Source organism: Motacilla alba, chromosome 13, assembly GCF_015832195.1.
Source record: "Motacilla alba alba isolate MOTALB_02 chromosome 13, Motacilla_alba_V1.0_pri, whole genome shotgun sequence".
Classification (NCBI taxonomy): domain Eukaryota; kingdom Metazoa; phylum Chordata; class Aves; order Passeriformes; family Motacillidae; genus Motacilla; species Motacilla alba.
In genome coordinates, this window is record NC_052028.1 from 18,034,446 (window position 1) to 18,049,801 (window position 15,356).

At 54.0% G+C, this 15,356-nt stretch overlaps 1 protein-coding gene across 2 annotated transcripts in view; it reads right to left on the reverse strand.

Annotated features, from left to right (window-relative positions):
* PPP2R2B (protein phosphatase 2 regulatory subunit Bbeta) overlaps positions 1-15,356 on the reverse strand; it is a 61,517-nt gene that overhangs the window by 39,945 nt on the left and 6,216 nt on the right. Inside the window, exon 1 of one of the 2 annotated variants that reach the window (XM_038149909.1) lies at positions 778-985. The exons of the other annotated variant lie outside the window; for it this stretch is intronic. Within the exon in view, the coding sequence (XP_038005837.1) occupies positions 778-847 (70 nt within the window). The 5' untranslated portion in view covers positions 848-985. Of the gene's footprint in view, positions 1-777; positions 986-15,356 lie in introns of those variants that run through there. 2 annotated transcript variants of the gene reach the window in all.

A 15,356-nucleotide genomic window follows, 5' to 3' on the forward strand; every position in this document is an offset into this window, starting at 1 on the left:
TATTATAGGAAGCCACTTTCAAATGCACCATGAGGCTCACCAGGGCTGTGACATTATCCATGTGCAACAGCCTTGGCATCTCCTTGCATCTGCAACGCGCCAGTCGGGATGCACTTCACTACACCTTCCTGAGGCAGCTTGTAGTGAAAATAACCCCGAAACAAGTGCTCCATCGACGAGATCTGCACCCGCGTCTGCCGTGCTCCCGCACCCCACAGCGCGGCTCCAGCCACCTGCAGCACCGCGAACGCCCTCAGGGGCTGAGGAAGCCGCTCCGGAGCCGCGGCCGCCGCCCGCATCCCTCTGGCTGCGGCGAGCCGCGCATCCCTCCGGCCCCGCGGGCTCCGCTCCCGTGGGAAGGGTTCGTGGGAGGGTCGGGACTCCCCTTTTCTCCCGGAGCCGGAGGAGCGAAGGCGCAGGAGCTCCCGGAGGGGCCCGGCGGGGCTGGGGGCGGCTGCGGCGGCTCTCGGTGCCCCGGCGGCTCTCGGCGCCCCCGCTCCGCCGGGGGACCGGCCCGGCCCGGGGGAGCCCACCCAGCGACACCCGGCGCTGCTGAGTCACCGCAGCGGCTTCGCCGCGCCCGCACCGAGCCCCGGGGCCGCCGCCGCGGGGCTGGCCGGCCCGGGCCGGGGCAGCGGGGCCGGTCCCGGGACAGCCGCGGCCCCGGGGCGCGGGGGAGGGCGCGGAGCGAGGCGCGGCGCTGCGGGCGGGGGCCGGGGCCGCTGCGGGGCGGCCTCACCTGCTGCGGGCGGGCCGGGGGCCGCGGGCCGGGCTCACCTTCCGTGGCATAGCTGTGGTCTCGCAGGAAACTGCTGCTGATCTTGCGGGTCTCAGCGTCCTCCTCCATTGACGGCGGGCAGGCGGGCGCGGGGCGTCAGCAGCCGCAGCCGCGGATCCATCATCCCCCCCCCGCGCCCTGCTCCGCGGCGGCGGCCGCCAAATGCGGCGGGGGGGGCGCAGGGGGCGGCGGTGCCCGGTGGCTCCTCCCATACGGCACCGACCGGCACCGCGCGGGCGGGCGGAGCGCGGCGCAGCCCCAGCCCCTGCCCCAGCCCCTGCCTTAGCGCAGCCCCAGCCCCTGCTCCTGCCCCAGCCCCTGCTCCTGCTCCAGCGCAGCCCCAGCCGGTCCTGCTCGGAGACGCACCTGCCCCAGGAACGCTCCTGCCCGGGGATGCTCCCGCCACGGGAGAGGCTCCTGCCCGGGGATGCTCCCGCCCTGGGACGCGCCCTGCTGCCGGGGGATGTTGCTGCCCCGGGACGCTGTCTTACCTGGTGACGCACCTGCCCCCGGGACACTCCTGACAGGGGATTGCTCCTTCCTGCCCGGGGCGTCACTGCTGCTGCTGGACAGCCCTGTCCATGGGGAAGCTCCTGCAGCCTTCAGGCAGTCCAGGCTCACCCTGTCTTGACTTTGGAAGGGGGTAGGAATGGCCAGTGACTTGTGACCACAAAGGTCGATGTGAATGGGGGGATTGGTGGCATCCAGAGAAGAAAATGAACCCAAGGGCTGTGGGGGAAGGGAGGGCTTCCCTTTCCTGGACATCTCTAAAAGCACAGGCTGTGTTCTGGACTCATCACCTGGTGCGCACCAAAGGGAAACAATTGCCCACTGGAAGGGTTGTGTGTCTTGGTGGAGTCCAGGAAGAAGCCTTGGCACTGGCTGAGCCACTGACAGACACAGCGAGGAGACCCCCACACCATGGAGGAACTGCAGAGCTCGGCGTGCCACGGCACAGGAGCTGCCTGAGAGCCCAGGGCCACCTCAGCGGAGAGTGTAATTGTTACTGAACAGGAGCTTGCAGAGGGAAGGGACAAAGATGGTGGATAACGTTGTAAATACAGTGGTGCACTGCAGCTTGATTTCCTCTCCCAACTGTAGTATCATAATTAAAATCTCATTGGGAAGGTGTAAGATTTATTATTATTCTGCTGAGATCCACTGCCTGCTCGGGGGCTGCTTATTCTAGGGGAAGCATAGGAGAGAGCACCTCTGAGCGAGAGGGCCTAAGGACTCCAGTACATCCAGTATGTACCAGTATCTTTTGGACAGCACGTTCCATACCCGTGCTGCACCCAGCACACCCCCACAGCAGCACACCTGCGCCACATAAGCACTGCATGCCCCTTGGAGGAGTGTGTGGACACTCTCAGACGAGAGGCAAGAGAGGGAAAGCTTGTTCTACCCATTGTGACCTTATGAGGAAAGGTGAATTCCCAGGCCCATAGCTGCCTGCCTCCCCAGGATGTTTCCTGACGTGCTGTCACATAGAGGCTGATACAAGACATTGTAAAACTGCACCTGGGAGAACTCTGGCACTTACTCATGTGCATATATAACTTCAGGATTTGTCAGTCAACCATATCATGTCACAGGCCACTCATTAGTACAGGGATTACTAATGTGACAAGCCAGAAGCATTCACCAGAATGCCTGAAGTCTCCATGCCCAAGCCTTCACTGAATTGTACTGGAATGTGATTTACTAGCTATAATCAGCAGGCACATGTTTAAGTCAAGAAACACATTGTATTTGAGGCTGAGGTTGCTGTTGGCTGCAGTGGGTGGGAGCCACAGGTTAGTGTGAATTCACTCCCTGTGGAAAGGCACGGGGCCTGGCCATGGCTTTGCAGCACAGCGCAGATATGCTGACCAAAGCTCTCCCGCGGGCCAAAGAGAGCCACAGCACTAACATCATGCTTCAGAAATCATTTTTATGCTGCTGGCAGCTCCTCGTGCCTGCAGCAGCCCCGAGGACCAGACCCCAAGACACCACAGGACCTGGAGCTGCTGCTGGCTCTGGGCAAGGCACAGACAGCTCTGTCTGGGGAGTCCTGTCTCCCAAGGAAGGACACAGACCTCCCGCAGGAAAGGAGAGATGGAGAAGAAAGATTAAAACTGCACCACAGCACTCTCCCCAGGAACTGGCTTCTCTCTGTCTACAAGCTACACTCACCTGCAGGTGTCCTGTAAGAGGCAAGAGCAGCTTCAGACAAGAAAAATAAAGACAGATTTTGAATAAGCAATTGCTACCATATTACCTCCTCCCACCAGAGCCCAGATGCCAAACCTCATGCCCAGCTGAGTAACAAGCCCCTCCAATGCCCGTGAGTATCATAAACACAACCAGTGACCTCCTTCCCTTCCTTTTCAGTAGACACCATCTTCATTCAATGTATTTTCATTTTAACAAGTGCCAAGTCCCTTCTCCTTTATTAAGTAGCAAAAATCATTCCCCCATTGGGCATGAACTGTACTTATGTGTTCATAAGTTCTGCAAAGTTTTTCAATACACTGTATCGTTTAAACAGATCCAGAAGCTACCTGTTTGTTATGCAACACGCATAGGAGCTGCATCATGAAATCCATTTATTCTCAGCTTTTTAAAATCCAGGAACAAGCCTTTACAATAACTAAAAGCATTAGCTGTCCTAAGCAGGAATCCATTTGCAGATTAAATTTGCCAAAGGTCGGCTTGTAGCTGTCACAGTTTCCCAAACCCCCAGGTGTCTGCCATGTTCTGTGCTTTGACATCTCCTGAAGAGCCAGGACACTTTCCACTCCAATGATTTTTTCTCTCAATTAGAGAGGCTGAAGAGTTCCATGCTCAGCTTTCTGTGGGATCTAAACAGTGTGTGAAGAATAATTGAATCAAACTTCCAATTTTATGCTCAGTACAGAACTTCCTTTACAGCACTTATTTTACTCTCCCATCCATGAGCATTCAATCTATTTTCCTAATTACTCTTTGAACAATACCCTCATCGTTTAACCACTAAATATAGATAACAAAATTTCTTTTAAACTTGTAAGAATTATTTCTGTTGGTTACCTGATGGCTAGCTCAGTGCCCTCAGTGGGGCACAGCTCGCTGGACAGTGCCAGAGGTCAGCCTGTGGGTGGAAGCACTGGTGACAGCACGTGCCCATGGCACAGGGGACAGGGCTGGCCAGGTCACAGATGCTTTACCTGAAAGCCCATCACTGCAGAGGAAGGGAAACCAGGCCTTTCATGACACCCCTCAACATCTCCTATCAGAGCCAGCTCCTGATCTTTGATCTGGGGGAAGGTCATGGCACACAATTAGTATTCTGAGAAGGAGAGCACTTAAAACCCTTGTACAGTTTCTCCTATCACATCCAGTGCTCCAAGTCCTTCAGCTTCCTTCAGCTCACAGATTCCAGTAGAGAGAGCACTTTAGCTTCACAAATCTGAAGAGCAACCTATGCAGCAAAAATGGGGTAATTATACTCCTATTCTCCACAAATAATGGTGTCAGCCACCTGGGCTGGTGGCTGGCTGGCCCATACTTAAGGGACAACTCCAAAGGGAAAAAGCTGTCTCAGGGCAGAGCCCCCCACGCTGCACACCCTGCAGGAACCCAGAGCTTCTCACCATCCCCCTGCTGAACACATGCAACACCACAGGCACGGTTCCCTGGGATGGCCAGGGACAGAGACACCAGGTCAGGGACCTTGGTCTCCAGAGGACCACAGACGACTGAGTCTTTCACAGCCAGTTCATAAATATTGTCCCAGAGAGACTGATGCTCCTGTCTTCCAGCCTAGGAAGCCTGGCCACAGCTCAGGCAGGGCACCAGCCTGCACCAGCCAGCAAAGACCATTCCCACCCAGCCACGAAGGGACGTGCATGGAGGGTGAACCCTCTCTGGATGAACACCCTCATGCAGGACCATCCCCTAACAGTGTGCTGGGCTGCTGCGTGGCCCCCAGGGAATGCCTATGACCCCCACCACATGTTACTATCCTCACTGAGCCCCTGTGCACCCTCTGCTGTCCTCTAGAGCCCTACCTTTGTGCTCCTGACTGTGATTTCTCTGCACTAAGACAATTTGTTTTTCACGTTTTCTCCTGTAAGTCACATAAGCAAGCTGGGGAAGCCATAATCCACATCTGTGATGAAGTCCCAGTCATATGAACCTTAATTAGCATGACTTGAGGAAGGAAATAATGTACCAGATTAAACCAAGATCAAGAAAATTGGGAAGCCAGGTTGCATGCAGAGGACAAGCTGCAGCTCTCTTCTTCCCATATGGTGGAGAACAGGATTCGGGACCTCGGGGCAGAAAAGGGAAGAATCAGTTCATTGAATGCAAAGTAGGTGAAGACTTCTGCTTCCCAAAGGTCAAATGATAAACTGATCTCCTTGGCCTTGACCCCTGCCATGCTGTTACAGGTGCTGGTACAAGCTGTACATGATTAACAGCGTGCCACTAACGAGCACTGCCACACACCCAGCCTGGCTTGGGAACAGCTGCTCCCTAAGGGCTTTCCCTCCTGCCTTCAATTAGACCAACCACCTTCTGCTGCATTTTAGCAGCTTTCTTCAGATTCAGCCTTTCCCTACCAAGCATTTTATGCCAGGCTTTAGAAAAGCCCAGAGCTCTTCCTGTTCCTCAGATCTCTCCTATAATGCAACAGCTGCACAGCAACAATATAATGCACCTGTGCAACAGCAACATAAACGTGGTGCTTCCAGGAAAAACTTGCTATGAATTATTTCTTATTTTATTCTACAGATGATCCAGCCATAACATACTTATTACCTCTATATTATTATCAAGTTATACTACTGCTAAATACACTGCAGAACACATACAATAGACCAAGAATGGAACGAGGCACAGAATATTTCATGAGGGTCTGAGACATCAATGTCTTTTAAAGGAAACAGTGTGAAGAGTTTGTCACATGTTCCTCACATCAGAGATATAATTAGCTTAAATACTTACACAGTAAATAGGATTTGCCACTTCTACAGATTAAGGCCACATGCTTCAGCACTGGAGCATCTGAGCCAATGCAGCACAGTCCACGCTGAGGACGAAGTTTCCTCCTGCAAACAGCTGCTCTGAGCCATGCTGCGGTCGAGGCTTGTCCGTGTCAGAGATTTGTCTGCTCCGCTGGGTTTGGGTTTTACCTGGAGTGACAAACTCCACCACAGGTGACAGCGGAGGGCCAAAGCTGACAGGCATTGACTGGGTCCCTGGAGTGGAACACGCTGCAGGGCAGGAGCGGGGGCTCGGGGGGCCCTGGGCACAGCCCGGGCTCGGGCTCCGTCACACACAGCCCGGGCTCGGGCTCTGTCACACACAGCCAGGGCTCGGGCTCCGTCACACACAGCTCGGGCTCTGTCACACACAGCCCGGGCTCGGGCTCTGTCACACACAGCCCGGGCTCCGTCACACACAGCCCGGGCTCCGTCACACACAGCCCGGGCTCCGTCACACACAGCCCGGGCTCGGGCTCCGTCACACACAGCCCGGGCTCTGTCACACACAGCCCGGGCTCGGGCTCTGTCACACACAGCCCGGGCTCGGGCTCCTGGGCACAGCCCGGGCTCGGGCTCTGTCACACACAGCTCGGGCTCTGTCACACACAGCCCGGGCTCGGGCTCTGTCACACACAGCTCGGGCTCTGTCACACACAGCCCGGGCTCGGGCTCTGTCACACACAGCCCGGGCTCGGGCTCCGTCACACACAGCCCGGGCTCTGTCACACACAGCCCGGGCTCTGTCACACACAGCCCGGGCTCAGGCTCTGTCACACACAGCCCGGGCTCCGTCACACACAGCCCGGGCTCTGTCACACACAGCCCGGGCTCGGGCTCTGTCACACACAGCCCGGGCTCAGGCTCTGTCACACACAGCCCGGGCTCAGGCTCTGTCACACGGCGCTCGCTGCCGCTGCAGGAACGGGATACGGCTCCAAGAGGATGCCCTGGAACACGGCTCCTGACAGAACCGGAGAGGAAATCCCAGGCGGAATCGCTGAATCGAGCAAGCACAGAATGCAGAAATAAAAGCAGTATTTTGCTTCTTGGATTTTCCTGTTGATTTATTTTCAGTTGGGGGAGGAAATCACAGTGTTGATTTGACCATTTCATATGGAAATACAGCTCTCAAAATGTTTTCCTTAGGTCAGGTCACCCTGTGGGAGGGAATATGTGAGCTCACACGTGCACTCGAGAGGAGCAGCTACAAGTGCTTGTGGTCACTGGCTGCACACCCGGGCCCTGCCCCAGCTGCTCACAGCCCGGCCAGACCCTCTGGGCAGCGGGGCAGGGGCACCTGCCTTCCCCACGCTGTGCCTCCAGACGTGTCAGGCACCAGGACAGAGGCAAAAACCAGCTCCACAGAGCAAAGATGGCAATCACACACCACAGTAATAAAACAAACAAACAACCCATAACCTTTAAAACTATTAAACAAACAACAACTTGCAAACTGTTCATCCATCAGCTGATGATCAGAAGAACCAACGAAAGAGAAACAGGGATCAGTCTGACTACTGAAAAAGCAAACTTTGTCCTGTAATGTGTTACACTGGACACTCAGATGCTTCCCCACATGTCCTGGGATATTATTTGCAAGAATGTCTATTTAGCATTTATTCTGTTAAATTACCAATTAATATGCAAAATTTCATATGGCCTCAAAGGTGGATTTTATTTGAACTAATGTTCACCAGTGAAACACATCCAGGTCACTGTGAATTGTATTTCCTAAACTGCAATTACTTCACAGCCTTCAGTTAATTGAGTATGTCCCACAGCAAAAAGTAATGAAATCATGCTATAAATTAAATAGGGCTGCCCTTTTCTTGAAACACAAACACAGTAAGTTTCAGAGCATTGGGAACCTGAGGCTGGGATTACTGTCGTATAAAAATCATTCTGCTTGTCCTCAGATGTCACCCAGCAGCAGCAGAGTGAAGCACACAGACGTCGCCTGGCCAGCCTTACAAAAAGGAAAGCAAAAAGGCTAATCAGTCAGAGTTAACTCCCCGAAGGAAAGGAAGCCGTGTGTCTGGCAGAGCAGCACTCCTGACCTGCACAGGGATTAGTTAAGTTCCACAACTGTCAGAAGGATGGATGGTGACCCAAAATCAGCCTGGTGGAAAGTGCAAAATGGGATACAGCAAAATACATCTGCTGCTGCAATGCTGAGAGCTGGGGAACCAAGAGAGCCTGTCAGGAGTGATCAACTCACCTACTGTTTCCACATTAACTGGAATTTGTCAATTTTTAGTGGTACTTCACCACATGAGGAAAGGGCCTGCCCCAATAACCGTGTTCCCCCCGTGGTGCCCTGGCAGAGGGTCCCCAGCTGTGGGCAACGCCCCAGGACAAACCAGCCTGGAACCCAGCAGAGCACTGGAGAGTCAGCCCGGCTCATGCATGCTCTGGTTAACCCAGAACGTATTCTAAGCATGAAACTATTCTGGTATTTTCTGGGGGAAATAACAAGGGGTCACCACAACATGCTCTGATTCCCTGTGTGTCTGTGGCCACGGGTCCCACGAGCACGGCACTCCTGCCCCGAGTGACAGCAGCCACAGCCTGAGGGTGCACTGAGCCTGGGGAGCACGGGCTGGCTGCAGCCCGGGCTGAGCTGCAGGGAGGCTGCCCTGCTCTCCCTCGCAGCCTCACTTGCCATTATGGTGTGATACATCACAGCACATCGTCCAAAAAACAGAGACCCCAAGCAGGGAACGTGTCAGCTTAAACTGAGCTTGTGCTTGAAGCTCATGCACTGACAGAGGGTCGGGGAGTGTTACACTGATCCTGTTCAACATTTCTTATGTGCACATGGTCCTAAATCCAGTGATTTGCACTACTCCTCCATGACTCAGAGCCACAAACAGGGAGCGGCCAAGGACAGCAACTGGAGCAGCTCCAGCCTTTCAGCTCCAGCTCTGCCCTGCCCAGCCCTGCCCTCCACCTCACCCCAGGTCAGCCACTCATTCTCTGGGATCACCCGAAATTCAGCATTCCAGTATGACCCATCATTCCTGGGGTCCTCCAGGTGTCTCCTGCAAGAAACGGCAGCTTGGGAGAGGTGGCACCGGGGCTGGCCTGGGTCCCCATCCCTGGGAGGGCCCTGGGACCTGCTGGTCCCCTCCCAGGCAGCAGAAGGGGCTGCTTCATCACAAAACAAAAATATACCTCCTTCTTGAAGCCCCCGTGCAAGGGCCAGGCGCGGCTTTGGGGAGCCCTGCCTGGCACTGCCAGCCTCCAGGAAAACTGACCTCCTTTCCCCAGGCTCTCTTCAGCCACGGAGCAGGGAGAGCTCCCAGGAGCAGCCACTGCTGCACTGGGAGAAACTTTCTCTTCTGTGTGCTGTACAGCCTTCCTACCTGTTTACACTGACTCCCACTTTTGGAGATCTGCAGCAGGAGAGACAGGATGATGGTATCACACGGGGACAGAAACGGGCTGGAAGAACGCTGCACTGGCAGGATAGATAGAGAGGATGGCCTAGGACATCAGCCAGGTCTAGGCTTTCCTCACACTAAGGAAAACATAACAAAACATAAACAAAACATAAACCCGATTGTGCTACCTAAGAATCTTCATGAAGTGCAGCTTAGGGGAGGGGAAAAAGAAAAACAAGAGACACCATGGGGAGCCTTAAAAGTTTGCCTGACTTCTCAGAATGCCAATGCTGTAAAACTAATATTTGTATGTCACTAATATCTACATATAATTTACCTCATGTCATTTGAAAAAATAAACCTGGAAAACTGTTACTTAATAAAAGATATCACGTCTTAATAATGTTCATATAGTAATTATGAAAATCACATATCCATCTGTTACGCAGTCAGCAAACAAGACAAACGACTGTGTTATGTTAAACAGATTATAAAATGCCTGGGGGAAGGAGATCTAATAGCCCCGACCCAGCCATGAATCAAGCAGCAGCACACGGGCTCCAGCACACTGCAACACACGCGTGCCTTTCCCAAGGCTTTTTCCTTTTTCCTGTACATATAACAACAACATCAGCAATGAGGTCAGTATGACATTAGGCATAGAAGTCTACATTGAAATGTGATGATATGATCATTTAGATTTTATTGTCCTTTAAAAAAAACCTACTTCCTAAACCAGACAACTACTCCCCCGAAGATGAGAGTGGAACAATATGCAAAGTAACATTAAATCCAATTGCCCTCGTAAACATGGGAATACAGCTACATTCATCCAATTGAATAAACAAAACTGATTCAATTCCTGTTATGTTTGCGAGTGATTTCTGAACTTTAAAGGGAGAAACATCCATGCATGAAGAGTAATTGAATCATTAGCAGGAGCACTGTCAGTCCATCCGTGTGCTCTGTGGACACCCAGTCCACGGAATGCTGCACACCCGTCCCTCACACCGTCTGCATGCAGCTGCTGCTGCCAGCTTGTAGCAGTCCTGCCCTGATGGCTGACTTCGAGCAAGTACTCGTGCTCACTACAAAGAGGCAGCTGCAGTGCATTCCCCATGAGGTCACAGAAATTGGCAGCTCCCTCTGCCACTGGGCAGCAGCACACTGAGCACTGCCACAACAGGATGTCCTGGACAGAAGGCAGAGCACCCCACATGAACCACAGCATTCCCCTGGCAACTCCTGGTTCCCCAGCTCGACCCCAGCCCTTCCACTCCAACCTGCCTTCACTCACAGGGAAGAGTCACTTTTCATCCTGCTGGCTGCAGAGTCTGTTTTAGACCTATCCACCACCATCACACACATCTTTTGCCAGTGGGCTTTGATAAAGATGCTCTGGTGCTTCATTTCCTGAGACCCAAATTCGTGGGAACAGAATGTCAAAGATGTAACAGCAAGGTTCCCCTCGCTCCTGCCCTCCAAAAATGGATGTCAGAAAAATATGGGCATGACAGTCCATCAAAAACATTCTCTGTGGCCTTCACAGGCTCACACGTGAAAATTCATCTGTGAGAATTTTATGGCTTTTAAGTTTCAATAACATGGGGATTGAGGTCAAGCACAGCAAACCTGAAATATCTTTCCTCTCAAGGACAACTACCCTTGAGAAATTACAAAGCCAGCACAAAAAGGAGAAGAAGATTTCAGGGCAGCCCAAGCAGCAGGGGACTGTAATTGTGCAGGCAATGCCTTTGCTGTGCAGCTGTGCACGCGCACAGTCAGGACACAGAGCCCTCAGAAAAACACGGGGAGATGTTTGCCTTCAGGGAAGGCACAGGACACCCCTGGCAGCACACAACAGCCCCGGGCAGGCCCCACTCACCACATGGGGCCAAGCCCTGCTTCTTGCTCGGCACCAGGTGTCCTGGGGCCTGGACCCACACGTGCACCAGGAATTGTCACTGCCATCCTTCATCTTGGGAAAATGAGCACCTCTTGACTTTCTCCATCCACGAGCTGCAGAGCTCCAAATCTTCAAGCTGGTAACTCTCCTGAAGTCCCCCCAGGACCCCATCCTGGGGACACAGGCTGCCCCAGCCAGCCCCACGAGCTCTCACGCCCTCCACTAACCCCCTCAGCCTTGATGGGGACTGGCTGTGCCCTGCCAGGTGCTGAGCACACCTGCCTGCCCGCTGAGCCTGCTCGGAACCAGGAACCTGCTGCCCAGCACCTCTGGCACCGGCTCCAGACACAGAGCCCCCTCCCTCGCCCCCCACCCCACAGAGCACAAGGAGGATGTCCCCCGGCCATGTTCCCACGTTCCCAGAGCCGGTGCCTCTGAGACCCCGAGCCCAGAGCTGCTCTGGCCACGCCAGTGCCTGAAGCAGTGCAGGAGAGTGGCTCTGACAGCTGCCCTGACACGCTTGCCATGCAGGGTCTTACAGCCCTATTTCCAGAAGAAACCAAGCCAAAACCAAGCCAAGAAACCAAGCAACGCTGCACAGAAAGTAAAATAGCAGCCAGCAGCACTGGAAACGAGCAGGGACAAAAACTGCTGATGAAATCCACAGGAGCTGGTAAGAACTCACTCATGTAAGTGCTTAATTATACTGCTGAATGTGCATTGCTGAGACAGGAGGTGGCCCGTGGCTGCAGCCAGCTGACCAGATCACACACTGGAAGAGGAAACAGAGAAAGCAGAGTGCTGAGCTGCATACTGGAAAATGTACCACTAAATAACATGAACTTGCATTTGAAAGGAACTGCTGATTGTGAATAAATCCGCCATATGGCTTTACAAAGCTGAGTGTTTATTTCCCAAATATAGCCAAATCAGCCTCTGACAGCCTGGTTTTCTTTTATAATCCATGTCAGAAAATTATTGAGACTGTAGTATCAAACACGGTTTGTGGAGTGACTGGTGTAATAGAAGGAGTTCACAGCAAGAGCAGCAGCTCCTGTACAGCCAGTACACCTGCACAGCTCCACCACAACAACATATTCAAGGAATTTCAGACACCTTTTTGCTGACCTTGTTTTGCAACGCTGCCTGCAGAGGAAAAAACGGTTAAATATCAAACTATCAGGTTTTTTAATGTTGTCATTGAGTCCCATGTGTGGCCCTGTGACCGGTGACCTGTGACAGTCCTGGGTGGGCTTGGTAGAGATGGCACCCAAAGCCCAAGGGCTGCAGGCTGTCGCTGGGTATTTCCCATCTGATCTACCGAGCCAGTACAGCAGCTAAACACATCCGGGTCTGATCAGAGACACTGAGCTGTGCCCGTGCCTGTGTCAAACGCAGCCCGTCATGCTGGGGAAATGGGCACCCTTGGATCTGGCCCGGGGTAGGAGAATGGTTTCAGCAATTCCACCGATACACAAAGCTGCCCGCGGCAGGGACTACAGAGACAATTTCCCTGTTTCTTCCTATTGGGTCATCCTGACCACACCACACTCACCATCCTGCCTTCCCCACAAGTGCTTAAAATAACTCCATTTAGAGGCAGCCGCAGCCCGAGATCTGCGCTGAAGCTCAGCCCCCGCCAGCTGCTCTTCCCTCTCACTCTGAAGCGTTTCCCTGCAACCTCCACCAGGTCCCTTCCGAGTGGGAGGGATGACAGAAGGCACCTTTGTGCTGATTTAAGCACTAGCTAAATATAGACAACAGGGGAACGCTGGGAAGCTACAGCTGAACCCATCTGTAGTGAGGAAAATACAGTCTCAGAATGGAAATATCTCCAGAGATAACTTGGAAATGTGCTTATAATTCAGCTTATGCTTTTGTTGGAGCCGCTCGACATGGAAAACTGCAGGAAGCCTGAGCTCCAGGAAGCCTGTAGAGGCCGATGGTCACACAGGAATTGGATCACAGGGAGAGGTGTGAGGAGCAGCATCCCGACACAAACTGGGGCAGAAGAAAAATAATTTTCAAAATCCTCCAGCGCCAGGATGGAGCACTCACAACCAAAAGTATTTTTGAGAAAAAAATCCCTCAGCGACATTTGCTGTCAATAAAGTCGAGCGCTCGTCCCGCAGGGCAGCGCCGGTCGGGGGGGGCCACTCCGAGCATCCCCCGCAGCGACGGCAGATCCGGAGGGCTCAGACCCGCGGGGAGACGCGGCCGGGGCTCCCAGCACCGGGACGCGCCGCTGCCGCCGCCGCCCGTGGGGTGGCCCTGCCCGTAGGACGCTGCCCGTAGGACGCTGCCCGCAGGACCGGGGCGCGCCCCGGCACCGGGACCCCCGCGGGCACCGGGACCGCCAACGGCACCGGGAACCCCGCGGGCACCGGGACCGCCAACGGCACCGGGACCGCCAATGGCACCGGGACCCCCGCGGGCACCGGGACCGCCAACGGCACCCGGACCCCCGCGGCACCGGGACCGCTAACGGCACCGGGACCGCCAACGGCACCGGGACCCCCGCGGCACCGGGACCCCCGCGGCACCGGGACCGAGACCGCCCCCGCCCGGCAGCCGGCGGCAGCGCGGCGGGGCGGGGCCGGCGGGGCGGGGCCGGCGGGGCGGGGCCGGCGGGGCGGGGCTTGTTCCAGGTGTATCTTTGAGCAGAGCTTTGAGTCCCTGCCCTGTCCTGCAGACATCTCCCCACAGGTGGAGTTTGCAAACAAGTAATATTTAATTCGTTTTGTTTAAGATAAAATCTGCAGCTTCAGGCCTGGAGACAAAGCTTCAGCACAGATCACACACAACGCCCCAAAGGAGTTATTTAAGCAAACCACAAGCATCTGTCATGACCCCCTCCTGGCAGAGCTAATCGAGAACCACCAGTTCAACTGCATTTAATCAAAACTTGGAAGACTCCAACCTCAGCAGAATCACCCCCAGCTCTATATTCAGCTCTACTCTCGGTAATGAACTCTGTGGTCAGGAATTTTCCCTTTCTCGGCCAACCAGCACCAGACTGATCCCAGTTTACTCCCCCCATGATGTACGGTCCCATTAGCCAGCCTGCGGAGCACTCTGACTCCGGCCATCACCCTCAAAGCCTGACCAAAGACAGCCCCATGTTCTCCACACAAGTCCTGTGGCCTTACCCACTGCCCACCCCAAGAGAACACCCCAACAATGCCCCCAGCAATGCTTCCCCTCTCGCTCAAAAGGGTCACAGGGGAACATGAACATTCATTTGTTTAAAACAGTGTCACACCCCTGACTCAAACCAAATTCAACCCCATTCTCTACCCAACAGCTTTGAGAGAACACAAACGAGGTCATGAGCCTGGGAAATAGTGCAAAAAGCACAGACTTTTGAAATAATTAAAGCTGATTTCCACATCAGGCCATGTCTGAGCCTAGGAGCTACCAGGATTTTTACTTTTTCCGCCTTTAAAAAACACCTATTTAAGCAGAGTTTTATCACTTCTGGCTGTAAACTCACAGCAGTGTAAGATGATGTGAGGGGTCATGGCCTCAATATAAAAATGTTTATACTATCAGAGCTCACTTAGGGACACAAAGCAATTTTATATGACATTAAAAGGTTTCAAAATGCCACTTATAAGAATTGAAAAATTCCATCCTGAACTGATGAGAGAACAGTGGGATCACAGACCTCTGTTCCTGTTTATCTGGCTTTCACAGGAGCTCCCAGCTCATAGTCCAGTGTTCACATGGGGATGGAACCTGCTCATACAAGGAGCAGCAGCAGACACAAAAATGTCATTTTTGTAAAGAGCCTTGATATGGGCAGAATAAGGAGAAGCGCGAGGGAAATGCAATCAGTGCAGCCAAGGAGAGGCAATTCCAGCTCCTGAGTCACCACAACAAGAGTACAGGGGCAGTGATCATCCCCAATGGAGAAAACAGAGCTACCTGCCCAGCGCTGAGCCTGAACAGCAGAGCCTGAGCCTGAGGCTGAGCGTGGGGATCCCATCACGTTCTGGTGTTCTGAACAGCAGAGCCTGAGCCTGAGGCTGAGTGTGGGGATCCCATCACGTTCTGGTGTTCTGAGCAGCATCTCTGGCATGGGAGCCCCACCACGCCCTGTCAGGACACAGCTCATCCTGTCTCAAATTAAAGCAGCCCAACGACACGCCTGCCTCTGTCGTGCCCCTGCTCTGGCACATCCCCTGCCTCAGCCAGGCCCTGCTGCAGCACGGGGCCACGCTCTGGCACTGCCTCCCTCGGGCAGGAGACAAAAGAGAAGAAATGGGTAGCACAGA